The sequence below is a fragment of the Mobula birostris genome, chromosome 18 (assembly GCF_030028105.1).
Source record: "Mobula birostris isolate sMobBir1 chromosome 18, sMobBir1.hap1, whole genome shotgun sequence".
Classification (NCBI taxonomy): Eukaryota; Metazoa; Chordata; class Chondrichthyes; order Myliobatiformes; family Myliobatidae; genus Mobula; species Mobula birostris.
In genome coordinates this window covers 8,477,445-8,499,419 of record NC_092387.1, presented here as the reverse complement: position 1 = coordinate 8,499,419, position 21,975 = coordinate 8,477,445, and the positions used below count along the sequence as shown (strand labels likewise).

Below are 21,975 nucleotides of genomic sequence, written 5' to 3'. Positions count from 1 at the left end.
AATCCACTCATTACAGGCCAACTTATGAAATCAGGGTGCCACAGTAGCGTAGTGATTAGTGCTTGCTATTACAGCTTGGGCCGCCACAGTTCCAAGTTCAGTTCTTCCGTAAGAAAGTTTGTATTATATTAATTGTTAGTTACATTAACCAGTCACAGTAAACGCCCTGTGATCAGGTGGCTTGTTCAGTGGCGCAGTTCGGTGGGCCAGAAGGCCCTACTCCATACTGCACTGTTTCTCTAAATAAATAAGTTTCCTAATGTTACGTGAGGACATGGATAACGTGGTGCACATTTCCACTACGTCACAGCGATCAATAATGGATGGAAAGCCGAAGTCAGCTGTACAGTAACTCACTGTTTGCTCCAGTCACATTAAAGCTGGATTGTGTATCAGATCACTATGTCAACTTCACTGCTGTGTAGACCACGCATCGATCCATCTCAGCTTCCAGGTGTCACTTTCATCTAACATTTACCGTGTCAATTAAATGATTGGAGGTGCCTGTTGAGTCTTGTGTAGTGTCCCGTTAACAGCACTGTCATCAGTTCCACATGGATTTACCTCCACCATTCCATAAAAACCTCGTGCTACAGAAACGCCAGCAGAAGCTCCAAAGACCTCATCCCTGGGAGAGGAAGGATACACCAAGAAGATGGGCTACATCTGGAGACAACCTGAAAAATTGGCCTCGGACTGAGGACTCCAGTGAGCCAGTCGGCAGCCTATACCTCAGCAGGGGTGATGGGGCTTAAGTATGCAACTCCACGTGATTTTGACAACTGTAATTTCAGCTTTGCACCAGCCTGGTCATCTAAATATGATTCCACAGCACTACCGCACAGCATGGGAACGTTACAGCAAAATATAGGCCCTTCAGCCCAAAATGTTGTGCCAGCCAGTCTACTCCAAGATCAATCTAATGCTTCCCTTCCACGTAGCCCTCCAGTTGTTTTTCATCCACCTGCCTACCTACAAGTCTCTTAAATGTTTTTAATGTATATGCCGCCACCCCACTCTTTCTATAAGAAACCCATCTCTAACATTCCTTCCTACACTTCCCTTCAATCTTAAAATTATGCCCTCTCATATTAGCCATTTCCACCCTGGGGAAAAATGTCCATTCTGTCATCTTCTTCTTCTTCTTAAAACCATCACTTCTACTGGGACGTAGGCCACTGACAGCGGCTCGCCGGAGTCTGTCCTGGGCCGATAGAAGTTGAACAGCCCTGTGGCTTCCACTTTTACCGTATGACTTCATATGCCTTCTAGGCGATGACCCTTTCTCTCCAAGGGCTGAGGTCTTTGGAGCTTCTGTTGGTGTTCCTGTAGCTTTGTTTTTTTACGGAATGGGGTTGCTGGCCCCACACCCAACACTCCTTATGTCGCAGCCTGGCTCGGGACCATTCATGGTGGAGTTCACTCAGTCAATGCCTCTTTTCAAGTCACCTCCTATCCTACTTCGCTCCTAAGGGAAAAGCCCTAGCTCACTCAACCTTTCCTTGTAAGACATGCTCTCTAATCCAGACGGCATCCCAGTAAATCCCTATCTAAAGCTTCCACATCCTTCCAATAATGAGGCAATGAGAGCTGAACACAGTATTTTTAGTGCGGTCTAACCAGTTTTATAGAGCTGTAATATTACCTTGTGGCTCTTGAACTCAATCCCCTGACAAATGAAGGCCAACACCCCATATGCCCTCTTAACCACCCTATCGACTTGAAGGAATTTCAGGGACCTGTGGACATGGATCACTTCCAAAGTGTATCACTTCACACTTTTCCCAGTTGAACTCTCAGCACATTAATGAGGGGCATCGACCTATCATCACTCTTAGGAAAGACAAATGTACTCCAGAGACAGTGTCTGTGGGGTATCTGAGGTATCCCAGCTCTTCCTCTGTCATCCTTCTCACTGTTTTACTCTCTCCCTTCAGACCACATTCTCCCAAATTTCATCTGCTTTCTCCCTGCTTCCTAAAACTCTTCCTCACTCTTTCCCTTCTCTGCACTTTTTCCTCACCCCTTCCTAATGCCCCTTACCATCTCTTCCTCCCTGTTAAAATCCCTTCCTCGGTCTCTCCTTCCACCAGCCTGCGTGCACACACACACACGTCTTTCTCTCGCTTTCTCTGCCATACCATCATATTTACCCTGATGGGTTTTATCCCAGTTCCATGGTAGCGTAACAGTTAGCATAACGCTATTACAGCTTGGGTCGTTGGAGTTCGGAGTTCAATTCTGACGTCATCTGTAAGGAGTCTTTACATTTACCCCGTGGATTGCGTGGGTTTTCTCCAGGTGCTCTAGTTTCTTCCCACAGTCCAAGGACGTAGGGGTTAATAGGTTATTTGGTCTTGGTCAATTGTCCCATGATTAGGCTAGGGTTAAATTGGGGGTTACTCATGGTACAGCTCGAAGGGCCTGAAGTGCCTGTTCTGCACTGTATGTCAATAAATAAATAAATGATCCTAAAATCATCAAGGAAAGGCTAGTGGCTCAGTCTTCTCTGGTTAACATTTCACACTCAATCCACAGACATGTGAGTGGTAGGATTGCAGGGACAAGTCCCACCATAAACCTCCCAAAGCTGCCAATCGTCCCAGATGTCCCACCCACAAATGTTCCTGTAGCAGTAATCTTTTCCTTTACTTACCTGCAGATACTGTGTTTTCAATGATCGATAATCTTTAGAAATCAGACCTGATGGAAAATACAAATACACAAGAAAGTGATCAGAAAAGAACTGACAATACTGAAATCCTGACTCTGTATGGTAATGCTTAGCAAACCTCTGCATTGAACTGATAATATCTGAAAGAAAAACTAATTCCTGACAAGATCCACGTCTGTAACCAACGAGAATTTAAAGGATGTGTTCAGTATTCTAAAGGAAAAGGGAGAAACTGGCTGTAGATATAGCTTCAAGATCAGAGTTTTCCTTCTCCTAGATGAGCTGACAACCACAGCTGACGAGGCCTATCTGCCCAGAGCGACTGGTTTTAAAGTGCCAGTAACACCTTCTCCTGTCGGTAGAAATGGTTCCACTGGGCTCAGTAACTAATAGACACGGGAAGGTCAGGAGCTAGACTTGGTTGTCAGAGGCTGTTTGAGATTCACGCCATTGGGAGCATTTAATAGTTAGTGGGAGCTTATCCCCACTATACCCCTCCCCAAACCTCCACAGCTATGACAGCCTTAGGAACCATATGCACTTTACCACACTGCATCCCCACTCATGGAATGGTTTATGAAGGTTTCTGACTCACCACTTTCTGTTAGTGAAAGCAGACACATCAGCCGAAGACTCTCAAGGGGAGAAATCTGAAAAATCAAGTCAGGAGAGATCAGAAACAAATGGGCTGTGTATGGGAAATATTAGCACACAGGCTTTACAATGCAAAATGCCTGCTGCGGAAGTCTGTCATTTTCTGCTAGAGGTTTTCTTTTCCCTAACATCCAGCCAAAAACATATTTGCCGAAGTCGTTCTCACTGGTGTGAGATCTTTTCAGTCACTGTTTAAGAGACATTTGAACAGACACTTACGAACATGGACCTAACACAAGTAAATGAGATTGGTGTAGATGGCCACAAGGATCAGCATGGATGTGGTCGGTCGAATGGCTCTCTCTGCACTGTATTTCCCTATTGGCTAATAAAAAATACAGCCTGACTCTAGTCACAGACTAGAATGGCCGAATGGCCTGTTTTCTGTGCTGTAGTGTTCTACGGTTCTAGTCTCTTTTTATATGCAGGAGGACACTGACTAGCAGGAATAGGAATCCAATCTTACTTTCCTCATTACTATGAGCCAGTTCTGTTGGTACATGGGCAGTAACAACTGAAGACACCGAATAAACCAGCAGTGAATCAATGATCTACATCTTCAAGAGGTGGTACTTCAGGGGAGTGGCATCCATGATCGAGGACCTTCACCATCCAGGACATACTCTTCTCTTTGCTGCCATAAAGGAGCAGGCACAGGAGGCTGAAGGTACACACTCAGATTTTTAGGAACAGCTTCTTCCATCAGATTTCTGAATAGTCCATGAACACTAGCTCACTTTTTGTTTTATTTTTACACGACTTGTTTATTTTTTAAAATATATTTCTTACTGCAACTTGCACTGCCCTTCTGCCACAAAATAACAAATTTCACGACATATGTCAGTGCTAATAAACCCAATTCTGACCTTATTCGCCAAACTGCTGAAGTCTTAGCAAACCTTCAAAAGGTAGTCTTAACTGAAATGACAATAACTAATAGTCCCTAAATGAGTCCATATGATTTTTAACATTGAAGTCAGGCGATTTTTCTCTCTCTTGGTGGGTGAAGAATTTCCAGAACTATTTTTCCTCCAAAAGACATACTTTTAAGGCAGGGATTGATAGATTCTTGACAAGACAAGCAAGAGGCTCATGAAAGGACACTGGGGGTAGGTGGGAACACAGAGCACAGGTTACAATTCATCAGTTATGATCTCATGAAAAAGCTAATTAAGCTTCAGAGAATGAGATACCGACTCTTAACCGAGAAACTTTATATCTGAGACAGTTTAGATTTACCTCAGCCCAATTGTGAAACAACATGCCCAGTACTGATGTCTGCTTAATCTGATGAATGTCTTTTCCAATTTATTTATGGAACAATCACTTACAATTTCACATTTGTAACAGAAAACTTCCTACTATTCAAGCATACTTCCTGATCTGTTTTATCAGCATAACTCAAACCAGTATTTCTTCTGGACTTCCAAGTGACCGAAACAGAATGGTTCGAGCTGCAGTGGTGCCTAGCCTGGCTGGGACTCAGTAGTTCCTGAGCTGGGCAACAGGCAGACCTCAGCAGCTGAACTTCTATTTGCCTACACTGGGTGCTGGAGTCACCTCAAATCACATACACTGGGTACACGTACCTGCCTGTTAATGTGCTCCTCAATGCAGCTGGTGCTCTCTCTGATCTCGAATCCTTCCAACAGTGCTGAGGAGGAGAAGTCAGTCAATAAACTGAGTACAAACTGCAATTTGGTAAGTGAATAAAACTCAAATTAGCCTTCGGAACATGTGTTCAGATAAGATTTCCAGGCAATACAACAAGACCAAAGGCACTATCTTTATCTCCAAACACATTAACTTTTTCTTCATCTTTGGGGTCTGGGTATTACTGACAAAGATAGAATTTATTGCCCCATCCCTCTGAAATGAGACACCCCTGACAATGAATGCTGATAGTCTTGGGGAGAAAACATTCAGAGCAGCATGCACAAAATGCTGGAGGAACTCAGCAAGTCAGGCAGACTCCATGGAGAGGAATAAACAATTGACATTTCTGGCCAAGACCCTTTATCAGGACTTACCTATCCTGACGAAGGGGCTTGGCCCAAGATGTTGACAGTCACGTTGAAGGGTCTCGGCCCGAAATGTTGACTGTTTATTCCCCTCCATAGATTCTTCCTGACTTGCTGAGTTCCTTCACTATTTTGTGTGTGCTGCTCAAGATTTCCAGTATCTGCAGAATATCTTGTGCTTTTGAGAAAACATTTATCACTGTAAAGTTTATTTCATACATCTGTAAATTCTGATACAAGTTCTTGCAGATTCTTTCCAAATCCAAGTTTTTCCCTTTGCAATCAGGCTTTCACGAGGTTCTTCAGCAGAGTGACCTCTGTTGGAAGTTGTGCAGATACTGCATCACCTCCTTAAGCCCATTCTTCCCAGGAAGCTCCAAGTGTGGAAGTTCTCAGCTTCTGGTCCCAGAGAGGGCTCTTAGGGTCCACGTCCACAGATCCCTCAAAGTTGCAGCACAAGTTGACAGGGTTGTTAAGAAAGTGTATGGCATTAGTTGGGGGACTGAATTCAAGACTCACGAGGTAATGTTGCAGCTCTATAAAATCCTGGATAGACTACGCTTGGAATATTGTTTTCTGCTCTGGTCATTTCATTATAGGAAAGATATGAAAGCTTCAGAGAGAGTGCAGAGGAAATTTACCAGGATGCTGCCAGGATCAGAGAGAATGCCTTATGAGGATAGACTGAGCGAACTAGGGCTTTTCTCTCTGGGTTGAAGGAAATGAGTGGTGGCTTGTTGAAGGTGTACAGGACAAGAGATGTGGAAAGAGTAGATAGCCAAAGATTTTTCCCAAAGCTAATATTTCTAAGGTGATGTGATCAAAGGTAAATTTTTTACTTTACACGGGGAATGGTGGATGTGTGGAATGCCCTGTCACAGGCTGTGGTAGAGGTAGATACATTAGGGACATTTACGAAACTATTCGATAAGCACATGGATGAATGAAAAATGTTGGGCTATATAGAAGGGAAGGGGTAAATTGATCTTACAGTAGTTAGGGGGTCAGCAAAACACTGTGGACCGAAGGCCTGTACTGCGCTGCACTGTTCTATGTTCGATGTTTTTATAGCTTCAGGCTTTCTAAGTCCCAGTTTGGAGTCAGTTGTCACTGCTTCTACACCAACCCAACTTCCCTCCCACTCTGCATCACCCTTCTGGATCCTGGGCCTTCCAAAGGATTGGCCACAATAAACACGGAGCTCCTCTCTTTGAATCGCACCGTGCTCGGACTTCAGCAACTCCTGAAAGTCCTGCTTTGTTTTCTTCTTCATGATCGACTCACAGGCTCCAATATCTGAGAGGAAAAGGAACAAAGGGTTTAAAACAGCAAGTCCAGAGTTTACTTACACTTTAATTATAAACCAAACCCAGCTGTTTTTTAGGGGATACTGGGAAGTTTCAAAGTTCAAAGTAAATTTATTATTACAGTACATATATGTTGCCATATACTACTTTGAAATTCATTTTCTTGCAGGCATATATAGAAAATACATAATAGAATTTTACAAAAACTCTACATAGACTGACAAACAAATGTGCAGAAGACAATCTGTAAAAATGAAATTAATACTGAACATGAATTGTAAAGGGTCATTGAAAGTAAGTCAGATGGTCTTAAAATTAGTTCAGAATGGAGCCTGATGGTTGTAAGGTAACAACTGCTCCTGAACCTTGTGGCATGGGATCTAAGGCTTCGGTACCTCCTGCCCAATGGTAGTAGTGAGAAGACAGCATGGCCTAGATGGTGAGGGTCTTTGATGATGGATGCTGTTTTCTTTGTGGCAGCTCTCAATGTAAACTTGCTCCGTGCTGGGGAGGGCTTTGCCAGGGATGGACTAGGCTGTGTCCACCACTTTCTGTAGCCTTTTCCATTCCTGGGCATCAGTGTTTCCATAAGAGGCTGTGATGCTTTGTATTTATAGAAGGAGAAGGGGGAGGGAGGGAATGTATTAGAGCCAGAAGGTGAAGACTAAGTAATTCCACTGTCAATGAACCTTGGTAACTAAACCACTAATTGTGCAGGAATGGTCAAAAGTAACAGCGTGGTCAGTGGAGATTAGTGTTTTTTTCATGAATGGTACTGGTCCCAAAAATCTTTTTGCCAGCACCTTCATATCTTCTTGACCATTCTCCTGGAACGCACTAGATAAACTCCTGCATCCATTTCTACCCCCTGTTCTAGCAATGTCTTCAAAAGCTGCGACCTTTTGGCTGGACAAGTTTGGGGCAATAAGCTAAATGTTTATTTCTACCTTCATCACATTTTCAAATCTCAGCAAGAAAGAAACTGAATCTTTTATTTACACCTGTTGTTGGCTGTACAGTGTTTCGGAGAGATCCAAAATGAACAACTGGTTGGAAACAGCAGCTCAGGATAAAATGTGAGAGAATATGGGATGTAATATATGATGTGTGTGTTTTTAGAAGGCAGTGGTGACTCCAGATGTCTAATCCTGGTGTAATCACAATAGACTAATGTTATAGTCTTTGTTCACTCAGCCTAAGTTACACTTCTGACAATGAGATACTTTCTCAGTCAGTGCAGATCCTGACACCAACAATTAACCACAGCAGCAGAGTGCTCTTGTGTATCACAGAATGGCTGACCTTAGGTACTTACGAAGACTCAATAATCGATGCTCCTGCTTCAAGCTCTTTAGTTCTTGAGACACAAACTCCTTCATTTGTTTAATGTCCATCCCTTGGCGTTTCTGCGTGGAACAACAAACCAAGCTCATTCACACCCTGACTGTGCCCTCCTTTCCTATGGTGAAGTTTTTCACCATAACTTCTGAAGGGGCTTTTTCTTTCTTCGTTCTCTTCCTGACCGCATGGTGTTCCAGTTTCATCCCACATTTCAAATACATGCAGCTTAGCAGGTTAATTGGTCACAAGGTTGTGAGTGATACAGGCTCATTGAGCCAGAACAGGCTGTGACTGTGCTGTATCTCTAGATAAATACTGGCTACGTCTTTCTCCTCCATACTAACAAGAGTCATCTGACAAGGAATCGTAAATTTCCACCCTCTGCTTAAGTTACTAAATGTTACCTCAGTGGAGGCCAAGAATCCCGTTGCCAGCTCTACTCCACTCTGAATTTGGGAAGGTGCTGGTAAAGGTCAGTAACTTATCTTCAGAGAGGTATTAATGCAGACCCTTGGTGCTTTGTTTCAATAGGAACACCTTTAATTGCTAACAAAATACAGTTCATAAATGCAAAATGTTCCTCCCACTCTCCTCCACTGATACTCACATCATATTGCTTTTGGAGCCTTCTTGCTTTCTGACTCAAGAACCCAAACACGTTGGAGAAGTGTTCATTCCGAATCTCTCTGAAAATCTGGAAAAGCAGTAACAAGTGTACATAAAAGATTTAACTTCTTGCTGAGATTTGAAAATACATGACAAAGTAAAAAAAGGAACACATTTCAATCGCCTAACAATCACAAGACCCAAACTTGTTCACTCAAAAGGTCTCAGTTTTTAGAGACACTGCCAAAGCAGAGGGTAGAAGTGGATACAAGAGATGATCTAGCATGTTTCAGGAGGAGGGACAAGAAGATATGGTGAATGAATGGATTAAAGGTGTTGGCCCAAAAAAGGTTATTGGGAACAGTGTAATTCTTGGGAAAACACAATCCTCATTGTAACATCTATCCATGACATTCCCTTTAACTTCTCTTGCACACTTAGTGATTATTCCTTTAGTACTGGTTTAATATAAATTTTAACCAACATAACTAGATAATAGACATAACATAATCAGCTCTGTTCAGTTCTATCAAAATATAACGTTTGCAGGGCAGAACCCTAATCTGTATCTTGACCAGCCCAAAACATTAAACTGCAAGTTTAAAAAAAAACAAAAATAAAGATGTGACACTGAGTGGTTAAAAGTAATCCGAGTGTCTAGAGTAGTCCAGAGTCCAGATGAAGGATCTGAATAATCCAGGGCAACACACACAAAATGCTGGAGGAAATCAGCAGGTCAGGCAGCATCTATGGAAATGAACAGACAATCGATGTTTCAGGCTAAGACCCTTCATCAGGATTGGAAAGGAAGGGGGAAAGTGCCAGAATGGTGTGTGGTGGGTGGGGGGGTTGGAGTACAAGCTAGAAGGTGATCAGTGAAGCCAGGTGGTGGAATGAAGTGAGATTTCCCTTCATATATGTTGCCTGATCTGCTGAGTTTGTGCAGCACCTTGTTTCTGTTCCATCTTCCAGAGCTACCGGGGAGTATTCCATGAAATGCCAAAAGTTACTGATCCCGAAGAATCAGAATCTTCTCAGTGGTGTAACACCTCTAAGGGAGCATTCCTTTCTGAACATCGGCACTGACAAAATTTAATCAAGCAAGCAAGAAATCAGAAATAGGACAGAGTTGCCAGGTTGTATTTTGGACATTTTTCTGGTGAAATGAGTGGTGAGAGGAAACACTAGGAAGGGTGACAAATCCAACAGTTTCAGTGGTACTAGACATACTGTATCAGAACAATTGCGAGAAAGTGCTGAGTGCACATGTGGCCAATTAATTGTATGGTGAATCAATAGGGTCTCCTGTGTGAAGGAGGCACTCCCTTTTGGGCATGGGCCAAATATGCATCGACTTGAAATATCCACTCCAAGTCAGCAGGCCTGGTCTGTAGCTCCAACACTGTAAGTTGCCCAGCATGTACCGTTACTAACATGATTGAGTAAAATTATACTCAATTGTAGTTCTTGCTTCTTGCATACACAACAAGGCTATTTTCCACTCAGGTGTAGAGGTTAAACAGCTATTACTTCCCCATCAAATGCTTGGTTTGTAATGCAGTTTGAAGTAACTGTATTAGCTTCATGACCATTTAAAGGTTTCTCTCACCTTATCCTGGGAGTTCAGTAACAGTTTCACACTTTTATCTGAAGATGTTACATCAGAGCCAAAGTCCACACTCCCTGAAATTCATCAAAGATTCCAGTTCATTTATTAGAGAAGCAGATTTGTTTTCTAGACCTGTAGTTCAAGACACTGTGAGACAGCAAGGTGAAAAGTGGGACTCCTCAAGTTCCTATCCAGTCTGAAAGTCTACCAACACAACAATCTGAAATTAATTCCATTCAGTCCCCTGGCATCCTACCCTTGTCTGTCCAGGGAAACATGGACCTAGGCCATGATACAACTCTCTGTTCACCCACATCACTATCTTCATCTGTGAGTGTCAGAATAGCAAAGTTTAATACCCCATTCCGCAACACCAGTTCACTGGGTAGCACTCAAAAACAACTTTCGGACAAAGATGTTAGATATAGTGATTTGCATTCGGAGGTTCTTCAGAAGGCAAGAATGAGGCATAAAGTGGGTGGTTACAGCACATTATTAAGTGTTACAAGAACAAAGAACGAACAAAGACGAAAACAAAGAAAAAGCAGTGGTGATTGTCTCATACTCTGAGTAGAGATAACCAGATTCCAGTGACAACAATTAACCTATAAAATAACCAGATTCAAGTTGTGTGACACCTGCAACAGAAAAACTGAGAAGCTTCTAAAAAATACAGAATCTGCTAGACCACAATTACTGGAAAATTGACTGAACAATTACACATGAATAGGTGATTATTTAAAAAACTATAAGCAAGCATAAGGAAGTTAAATTACAAGAAAGATAACAATTCTACACCCTAATCTAACAGAGATGGTTCGACTTCCAAAGCATCATCTTTTGGGCTCAGTCTTAAAACTGAGGCCCAACCTGCCCACTCAACCACAATATTCTGACTCATTTTAGTTCTCCACCTAACATCACTAAATCATATTATTTGCTCATAATTTAACTGAAAAAGACATGATTGTCCATATGCCTAATGGCCCAGTCCTGCACCACCCTGTGTTGCAATGAGTAAGTAAGCCCTCCGGGAAACATTTACAATTCCTGATGGGATATCTTCAACAATGGTGAAACTCGGAGGCAGAGCTGAAGTACATCACGCCTCTGTCGCCACTTATCATCAGTTTCTTGGTCCTTTCCTGTCACTTACATGTACACTCAGTGACCACTTTATTAGGCTCCTCCTGTACCTAATAAAGTGGTCAATATGTGTATATTTGTGGTCTGCTGCATACCACTGTTGTAATGTGAGGTTATTTGGGTTACTGTCAGCTTTCTGTCAGATTGAGCCAGTCTTGCCATTCTCCTCTGACCTCTCTCACTAACAAGGAGTTTTCGCCCACAGAACTGTCACTCACTGGGTGTTTTTTGTTTTGCACCATTCTCTGTAAACTCTAGAGACTACTGTAAATGCAAATCCCAGATGATCAGCAGTTTATAAAATACTCAAACCACCCAGTCTGACACCAACAATCATTGCATGGCCAAATTGTCACCCAGATCAAATTTATTCCCCATTCTGACATTTGGTTTGAACAACAAGTGAACCCCTTGACCATGTCTACATGCTTTTATGCATTGAGTTGCTGCCACACGATTGGCTAATTAGATATTTGCATTAATAGTGTACAGGTGTACCTAATTAAGAGGCAACTGAGTGTATGTATTTCCATATAATTTATTTAATTGATGTCTTGTACTCTAAAAGGTGGCTGTACACCTTTCACAAGTACTGAGGTTCAGTCTCTAACACGTGGTCTACTCAATCCTTCTTTGCCCACCATTGTTCCCTGTCGATTCTGTGAGGAAAAGGAAGAGTATGTAGCGAGCTCACAGCTAGCAATGGAACACAACACACAGTACAGGAGAAAGCTACCCACCACATTTGATTCGGAATACATCATCCACAAGTCCCTCATAAACAACTTGCGAACACATGGGGCTAACGTAATCCACATCTGCAGAGAAAGCACATACGTCTGAAAGTGAAACCTGACAATAATGGGAAATGGAATTTCCAGACAATCTTATTTATTTATTTATTGAGATACAGTGTGCAATAGGCCCACCCGGCTCTTTCAGCCTCACTGCTCAGCAATCCCCTGATTTAATCCAAGCTAGTCACACTACAATTTACGATCCCCAATTAACTATGGGAAGAAACTGGAGCACCCGGAGGAAACCAAGCCGTCAAGAGGAGGAGGTACAAACTCCTACGGACTTGGCAGGAATTGAACCTGGGTCTTTGGTGTTGCAATAGCATTAAGCTACCATGCTGCCACTGCTAATTCCATTCTACTCACAGTGCAGTGGGTTTACTGCCTAACATGGTAAGGAGTATAAACAATCTGCTGGAGGAACCCAGTGGTTGAGCAGCATCTGCGGGGGAGGAAATGTCTATGTTTAGGGTCAAGCTCTGCATCATATCTCATCATGAAAAAGTCAACAATTCCTTTGCCACACGCAGGTGGTGTTGCTCACCCTGCCGAGCTCCTCCAGCAGCTTGGTACTCTAGATTCCAGCATCTGCACTCACTTGTGTCTCCACGGTGAGGAGTGACCCAAGAAGACCACAGACACTAAAGGGGATTTTAGTCAGGAAGACAGTATATATATCACAACTGTCATTAGCATCCATGGGGGAAAATGGATGCAGAAAACATCATCAGCTGGCACTAGTGTGTCTGAGGCCAGATAGCCTATCCCGCTTCCATTTCTGATGCCCTTGGCTGTGATGGGTAGAAATCAGTCAGGTTTTCTTTGGGTGATGCGTTGTTTATCACTGATTCTGGCAAAAGACCACAATATTCAGTCTGCAGTGTTAGGGTGTATATGGAGATGAATGATTAGACCAATTGGAGCTCAAAAGTACCTTTAACTTGGGTAACACCAGGAAATCTGCAGATGATGGAATTTCAAGCAACACACATAAAAGTTGCTGGTGAACACAGCAGGGTCTCGAAGGGTCTCGGCCCGAAACGTAGACTGTACCTCTTCCTAGAGATGCTGCCTGGCCTGCTGCGTTCACCAGCAACTTTTATGTGTGTTGCTTTAACCTGGGTATATTTGATAGAGGCACACTTTAACAGTCCCTCTGAGTCCCAGAGGCTGAGCAGATGACATCTTCAAAAGGCAATGCCCCAAAAAGGTGACACCCATCATTCAGGACCCCCACCACCCAAGTCATGCCCTCTTCTCAATACCACAGTCAGGGAGGAGGCACAGGAGCTTGAAGACACACACCCAATGCCTCTTCCTCTCCACCATCAGGTTTCCAAATGGTCCAGGAACCCATGAATGTTACCTATCTTGCACTACTAATTATTTTTATACTTCTTATTGTAACAGGTACTTTATTTTATGTATTGCTGCCACAAAAATAACAAATTTTATGACATATGGCAGTGATAATAAACCTGATACTGATTCAGACATGGCCCACAGCAGGAGCGTCCCGCTTCCTGGCTCGTCTCTAGTGCCTCAACCTACCTATAAGGTAGAGAAGACACAACACCCAACAGGTGGATGGGCAAGTCTATGCTGATACCATGGGAGTGGGAGGGATGCTCTTTACAGGCCAAGCACAGATCCACCTTAATCATTGGTGAACATGAGCATTACATACTAAAGATTCACCAGATATTTGTGATTCATTAGTGGCTTATAAGCTGTAGCAGAGTGCAAGGGTTTTGGTCTGTTGTGATTCTAACGGAAGTCATCACATTTTGTACTTAATGCTGTTGCACCTCGGTCAATGAAGAAAACTCGACCAATGCTGGCCTGCTCTGGTTTCCGTTCATCCTCTACCTCCTCCACAATTTCTTTCCACAACTGGTAGGTCATCTAAACCAAAAAGAACAGGTGGGTGTGAAAACAGGGCCGAACCACGAAGGGCGTAATGAGAAACAGCACTTGTAAGGAGAGAAAGAGCAAATCAGAGAACTCAGTGGGAAGTGAGAGAAGGAAAAGAAGAGGGAGAAAAGAGTAAGAGGTGACAGTGAATGAGGAACCAAGACAGTGAAGTCACGAGAGTGACAGCACAAGTGCAAACATTGGAAAGAGAACAAGAATTCTAAATGCAATGGATACAAGGGAGAGAAACACCCTCTACACTGTCCCAAGATACTGCCACAACAGGTTAAAAATTGTTTGAAATTCCCTTCATCATGGAACATTGAACACTACAGCGCAGTACAGGCCCTTCAGCCCATAATGTGGTGCTGACCTTATAACTTACTCTAAGATCAATCTATCAAAGTCCTCCATTCTTCTATCATCCATGTGCTTATCGATGAGTCTCTTAAATGTCCTCTACCACCATCCCTGCATGGTGCTCCACACACCTACCTCGCTTTATGTAAAAAAAAAACAATTCTAATATTCCCCCACACTTCCTTCCAATCATTTTAAGATTTTGCCCCCTTGTATTAGCCATTTCCACACTGTGAAAAAATCTCTGGCTGTCCACTATATCTATGCCTCTTATCTTGTTGTAAGTCACCTCTCATCCTTCTTCGCTCCAAAGAAAAAAGCCCTGGTTTGCTCAACCTGTCTTCATAAGACATGATCTGTAATCCCGGCAGCATCCTGGTAAGTCTCCTCCGCACCTTCTCTAAAGCTTCCAAAGAGGGCGAGAGCAAGACAACACAGGTTAGATACAAAATAAAGCTCCCTCTACACACTCTGTCTGAAATTCATATTGCAAATGTCCATTTTCTAGATAATCTTGAAGCCCGGAATTGACTTAAAACATGATGTATGTGTGAATCAGTGCACACCAGGATCTGAACAGAGATCCTGAAACCTCAATGCACGTAGAATCCTTGTCATCATCAAAGTCCTCATGTAGGACAGATTAGGATTACACCGGCAAAAGAACTGCATTTGTCAACTGATAATCAGAAGGCAGAGACTTCATGGCCCACTTGGCTTGAATACATAATATAAATTGACACCTAAATCCCGGTTAATTCTGATGTCATGGGATTAGATGCTGCTCAGGGTTGGACAATAACATTTTATCTCTGAGACCTGAATCCTAACAGACCAATGTCTGTAGCAAACAACACTAAGTAAATGCCAATCAGCTTCACTAGCACAAGTTACAATGTTTACTAGATGAACGGACATATGATATTCTATCTGCCTGTCTTATGATATCCCTTGAATAAGATTTCTAGGGTTGATCCACTTTCATTCTAATTTCATGCTCTATTACCTTTGCACAGCGACCAATCCCGTAGGTCTTGGAGAATGGTCCAAACAGAGAGTGCAATGTGTGCAAAGCCTTTGCCACTGTATACATCCAGCGATGGTCACCTTCCTGAGGGCAAACACAGTGGCATTTAAGTTGTCAGATTCTGCATCAGCCTGAGCTCCAACCTCAATAACATTCTAAAGCACGATTCTAGAATGTGACATATGGAGCAGCATGGTGGTATAGCGGTTAGCATAACACTACCGAAACAGTGATGGTGAATGGGGTTCAACTCCCGCCAAAGTTTGTAAACAGCTTGTACGCTCCCCCCATGACTACATGGGTTTCCCCCAGATGTTCCAGTTTCCTTCTCCATTCCAAAGACATACCTGTTAGGGCTGGTAAGTTGTGGGTATGCTTTGCTGGCACTGGGAGCATGGGGACACTTGCAGCCTACCCAAGCACATGCTACAGCAGCAGAAGATCACAAACATACACCCAGTGGCCACTTTATTAGGTACCTCCTGCTCCTAATAAAGTGGCCACTGAGTGTATTACAGTGATTCAATAACCCATCACAACTGGGCAAACCAAACAAAATAGGTTTAGCATTCCTCCTTAAGGTGCTGCTGGAAGCCTACCTCCACCTGCCTTACCCAACTCAGGCTGTTTGAAAGCACGCAAACAAAGCACCTCGGGACAGTTCACTGCATGAAGAGCTCCAGGCAAGGAGAATGGGAAGACAGGAGTTTGTAGGAATAGCAAGAACATAAAGCACACCGCTCACCAAAAAATAGTCACGGAAATACTCAGGCAACTCCATGCTTATGACATCATCATCCAGGGGGAGTAGGTGAAAGAACCACTCATCACATGTCACATCTGCAAAACAAGTCATAAAATGATTCCAAAATGCTTAAAAACACCAAATCTAGATTAGAACACAGAATAGTCCAGTACAGGAACAGGCTCTTCACAATGTTGTGTCGACCTAATTAACGTAGTAAGTGAATGGATGCCTAAACTAATACAATGGATCCCAGTTAATTGGTATAAAAAAAGACAAGCTACCTCTTAACTGAGTAACAATTTAAGTATTTAAATTAAACACAAAACAAATTAGAACATTACCAATATCTCTCCATACTATAAAACTCGGTATTAGTTCCTTATAGTTTTTGACGAAGGAATTAATATTCTGTGACTGTACATGAACAAAATCAGCACACATGCAGTGCAAATAATGGACTGCCTTCACATAATGCTTTGCACAAATGCTTCCTATGGATCTTCATTTTCATTGTAACATTCAAGATGATTGTCAGTACCTTCAAATTCTTTGTATTTCCTAACTGTTGAAGCACTGAAATCATTTCATTTTCACTCCCAGCCATTTCTGGCATCCCTAAGTCAGAATGCTTGAAACTGCAGTGAGGAAAATAGTTCTGAAATGTTTTACTGCTTATTTCTCACCAACAATCAGTGTCAAAAATCATTGCTTTTTGAACACAAACACAAGCAAGTGACACTATCATTGTACACCTGCCTACACCATCCATTCTACCCAACAGCCTCTTAAACATCTCTACTGTATTTGCCTCCACGACCACCCATGGCAGTGCATTCCAGGTACCCACCACTCTTTGTGTGAATAAACTTTACCCCATACAAAGGAGGGAGGAGAAGATGATGGTGCGACACAGCGCGCGCGGCCTCTCCGGTGAAATGATATCATATTTGTTAAATGGGGCTGTGCACAATCCTGATTTGATGGAGACGGACGTGAGAAGCACGGAGGAACATCTGGAGAAACTTCTGAAATGCCCCGTTCGCTGCCGCTGCACTGTGCGATCGAGAATCTCCGGAGGGAAGGCCCCAAATCCTTAGCTTTGCCTGTTGCTGGCGGCCGGGGCTAGGGTCGAAGCGCTCGGCAGAGATGGTGCTCGGTGCTCAGTGTCGGAGGGCTGGTCGGAGACTCGAAGTTTTCGGACCGACTGAGAATCGGACTGTGGTCGGGTGCTTCCAGGATGCTGCATCGGCAAGTTTGCGGCGCTGGAGGTTCATGGCAGGGAGAGTTTTTCTTCCTTCTACCGTCTGCGTGAGATGTTGGTACTTTCGAGAGACTTTGAGACTTTTTTTACCGTGCCCATGGTCTGTTCTATCAAATTACGGTATTGCTTGCACTGTTGTAACTATATGTTATAATTATGTGGTTTTTGTCAGTTTTTCAGTCTTGGTCTGTCTTGTGTTTCTGTGATATCACACCGGAGGAACATTGTATCATTTCTTAATGCATGCATTACTAAATTACAATAAAAGAAAACTGCGTGTCCTCATAACCTAATCTATTTAAAAACTGATCACTCAAAGCACAGTATAGTGACTGATGCGAGTTAGAAACTATTCGCCAACAGTCTCCTGCCTCAATTAAACAGCATAGTGTCCAAAAGAAACCAAAGGGAATCCGGGCTATTTTCTCTATTTGGTTTTTGTTCTTTAAGAGTTGATCCATTAAATGGCTGCCCCAATTAACCGACGGCCCAGTAAGTGGAATCACTGTACACCTGCCTTCACCATCCATTCTACCCAACAGCCTCTTAAACATCTCTACTGTATTTGCCTCCACAACCACCGGTGGCAGTGCATTCCGGGTACCCATCACTCTTTGTGTGAATAAAATCTACCCCATACAGCCCACACCTCTCCTTTTGATTGTTTCCTAGTTGCCCAGTACTGAACTAGATCTTTTCTTGAATTTCACGCTTGAATGATCAATTCTCCATAGTTTTGCAAACAAATCAAAACCAAATGTAGTCGTCCAGTAAAACCAAATGACAGGGCAGGGGCAGCAAATACAATTCAGACCACAGCGTTCAAATTGCAGACTTAGTCCTTAAATCAGAATCTGCCATAGCCAAAGAGTTACATTCAGTGGCCACTTTATTAGGTACTCCTGTACAACTACTCGTTAATGTAAGTATCTAATCAGCCAATCATGTGGTTGCAATTCAATGCATAAAAGTACGCAGGCATGGTGAAGAGGTTTAGTTGTTGTTCAGACCAAACACCAGAATGGAGAAGAAGTGTGATATAAGTGACTTTGACATAGCTGGTGCCTGATGGGGTGCTTTTGAGTATCTCAGAAACTGCTGATCCTCTGTCTCTTTCACACACAGCACCGTCTAGTTTACAGAGAATGGTGCAATAAACAAAAAATAAACTCCAGAGAGTGGCAGTTCTGTGGGAAAAAATGCCTGGTTAATGAGAGAGTTCAAAGGAGAATGGCCAAACTGGCTAAAGCTGACAGGAAGGTAACAGTAACTCAAATAACCATGTGTTACAACAGTGTTGAGCAGAAGAGCATCTCTGAACACACAACACATCGAACTGTGAAGTGGATGGGTTACAGTAGCACAAGACACAAAGATACACTCAGTGGCCACTTTGTTAGGTACAGGAGGCAGCTCCATCTTCCCACTGCAGAGGATGCAGCAAAGGAATTTAAAGTAGAAATGCTGACATCTGTTGGTATTGGTTTACTATTGCAGTTCTACCAAGACACAGTGAAAAGCTTGTTGTGTATACCAAATCAAGGCCCAATGTATTGAGCTAAAATAAGTTAAAATGATAACAATAAGGAATAAAGTGTAAAAGCTATCAAAAAAGTGCAATGCAGTAAACAATAAAGTGCAAGATCATAGTGATCATAAAGTACGTACGTTATAGTTTATAGTCAGCTCTAGTTCAATTGAATCACTTCACCTGGGTTATCTGTCATTAATAATTGAAACCCAAGGACAGCCAAACTTGGTCTTGCTTTAACATATCCTCAGGAAGATAGCCCTTCCTCAGTACAGCATGAAATTTAGTGTTTAGCTTAAACAGAACTGGAATCCAAACATTCCTTTCCCAGTACTGCCACCTGGCCAAGAAAACAGACAGTGCAATTTTAGAGAAGCAACTAGTCTTACCTCCAAAGATGCCCTCCTCCTCCAGTACTGTCTCACACATATAGAACTGGAAAATATTGACATTAGTTACTATATATTTCCATCACCATATTATCGAATCAAATTTATCATCACTGACATTTGTCATGAAATTTGTTGCTTTTAAAGTTCAAAGTAGTTATTATCAAAGTATGTATGTAGTACACAAACTTTAAATTCATCTTCCCAGCCACGAAACAAAGAAAACTAGAGAACCCATTCAAAGAAAATATCAAACACCCAGTGCGCAAAGAAAAGAATGTCGCTCAAACAGCAAACTATGAGTGAAAATACAGAATATAAGAGACATTGAAACAGTCTAGAAATGTTCAGTTTAGCACTGTTATTCATCATTCATTTTGCAGTAGCAGTACAGCGCAAGACACAAAACATACTACAAATTACAATATTCACAAGTAGTGGGAAAAGAGAACAAGATAGTGAGGTAGTGTTCATGGACTGTTTAGAAACCTGATGGTGGAGGGAAAGAAGCTGTTTCTAAAATGTTGAGTGTGTATCCAGGCCCTTGTACTTATTCCCAGAGAGCAGGTATCCCAGAAATGTCCCGGATGATGAGGGTCCTCAATGATAGATCCTACCTTGAGGCATCACCTTTTGAAGATGCCCTAGATACTGAAGAGGCTGGTGTCATTGCAATGTGCAGGAGTTTCACAAACTGGACACTACTACTGGATCCAATTACTGTCAGATATTCCTTATCAAGATGCAGCTATTGATGGACATTTCCTAGCTGCTCCTTGAATTAGGGCACTCCTCTGTTTTCGTGGATGTTTGCGAAGAAAAAGATGTATATTGTATACATTCCTCTGACATTAAATGCACCTATTGAATACCAACACACTGTCGCTTTGAACACCAGTGTCTAGTGGAGTGGTCTCCCAAAATAATGACTGTGCTTAACAAGCTCCAACCCTTGACCTTGGCTGATGAAGATTATGGACCTGGTGACTGCTGTTTCCGAAACCCTGGCATGGTTGAAGAATATTTACTACATAGGTTTAGGCTGCCTGATCAAAGTGAAGATGACAATGGTCAATTGATCCTGATGACCAAATTCTGAGGTGAATGAGATTAGATTCAAGCATGTAATTTGTGTGACTATCCTCCACTCACTGCTTTTTCCTGGAGAAATTACTGCTTATACTGGCAGGTTAAACAGACTCTAAAAGGATGGCTATGGGCCCCACTCATATCATCACCATCACAATGAAGGTACTCACCAGGGGTTACTTGATCCCCAAACAAACACAGAACACTCAGCAGGGATGACTGGGAATATAACCATACAGCCCAAGCCTTCCTACAGCAGCAAAGGTCCACTGTCTGGAACTTGTGAGTGCCCTCGGTTTCACTCACTGGGACTTAAACAGATTAATGACACTAACAGGTCAGTGACTATAGACTGGGCTAACACCACTCAGAAGAAAGCAGAGCAGAGTGGGATGATTTAGCCATCATTTCATTTGAGGTCAGTCCCTTTACAAACCTTAGGCGAGCATGAACTTGGCTCAGTTTCTCCTGAACTGCACTTCTGACAATGAGGTAGTGTCAATCGGACCGCAAACACTAATTAAATCTCCCATAAGACACAGGAGCAGAATTAAGCCATTCAGCCCATTGAGTCTGCTCCATTATTTGATCATGGCTGGTTTATTTTCCCTTTCAAGCCCATTCTCCTGCCTTCTCCACGTAACATTTGACACCTTGACTAATCAAGAACATATAAACCTCAGTTTCAAATATACCCAATGACTTGGCCTCCATTTCTGTCTGTGGCAAAAAAGATTTTACTGATTCACCAACATCTGGCTAAAGAAATTCCTTTCATCTCTGTTCTAAAGGGACATCTGAGCCCCTCTGTTCATAGGACACCCCCCACCCCCACTGTAGGAAACAATCCACAGCAGCGGTGCCCGGGTCCTAGTGCGAAGTACAATTTAAACGTCAGCCCAGATCAGAAATGAGAGCTGATTTCGCTTGCTCTCCACAATCTACGCTCCTTTCTCCAGGACACAGAGCCTTTTGTTGTTTCATTGTTGAGTCAATTTAAATGTTAGCTCAGGTAGACTGAAGAGACAGTATTGGAACAAGAGCTGATTTTGCTCATTCTCCGCGACAGTCATCCCCATGGCACCGAGGCTATGAAAACAGCCCCGGCTACTGTGCTCTGTCCCACTAATATGATGAACTGATAAGCCAGGCTTTGGGCCCCCTCCGGGGTTCGGACCTGAGGACTCACTGTTGGTACAGAATGCTGTTGTTGGCTTCAATTGTTTGCACGACGTGCTTTTTATCTCCTTTCTCTTGCGCATCGAGTGTTGGTCTTACATTTATTTTTTAATTGGTTCTTTCAGGTTTCTTGTTCTGTGGCTACCCGTGAGCAAGCAAATCTCAAGATTGTATAATTTACACACTCTTTGATAATAAGCGTACTTGAATCTTGAACATCCTCTCCACATCCACTTGATAACCATTTCAATGTTCAGTAGGTTACAATGAGATCTCCCCTCATTCTTCAAAATGGGCGAGTAAAGACCAAGGCCATCAAATG

General features: G+C 42.7%; 1 protein-coding gene across 2 annotated transcripts in view; it reads right to left on the bottom strand.

The window, feature by feature from the left end:
* Positions 1–21,975, bottom strand: part of vps33b (VPS33B late endosome and lysosome associated) — a 49,804-nt gene that overhangs the window by 10,493 nt on the left and 17,336 nt on the right. Inside the window, exons 6-17 of one of the 2 annotated variants that reach the window (XM_072282157.1) lie at positions 19,386–19,431; positions 16,202–16,296; positions 15,436–15,540; positions 13,964–14,060; positions 12,099–12,176; positions 10,213–10,286; positions 8,605–8,691; positions 7,972–8,062; positions 6,502–6,645; positions 4,918–4,982; positions 3,270–3,324; positions 2,657–2,703 (exon numbers count right to left, since the gene is read on the bottom strand). In XM_072282157.1, the coding sequence (XP_072138258.1) occupies positions 2,657–2,703; positions 3,270–3,324; positions 4,918–4,982; positions 6,502–6,645; positions 7,972–8,062; positions 8,605–8,691; positions 10,213–10,286; positions 12,099–12,176; positions 13,964–14,060; positions 15,436–15,540; positions 16,202–16,296; positions 19,386–19,431 (984 nt within the window). The remainder of the gene's footprint in view (positions 1–2,656; positions 2,704–3,269; positions 3,325–4,917; positions 4,983–6,501; positions 6,646–7,971; positions 8,063–8,604; positions 8,692–10,212; positions 10,287–12,098; positions 12,177–13,963; positions 14,061–15,435; positions 15,541–16,201; positions 16,297–19,385; positions 19,432–21,975) is intronic. The other variant, XM_072282158.1, reaches the window with a different exon arrangement.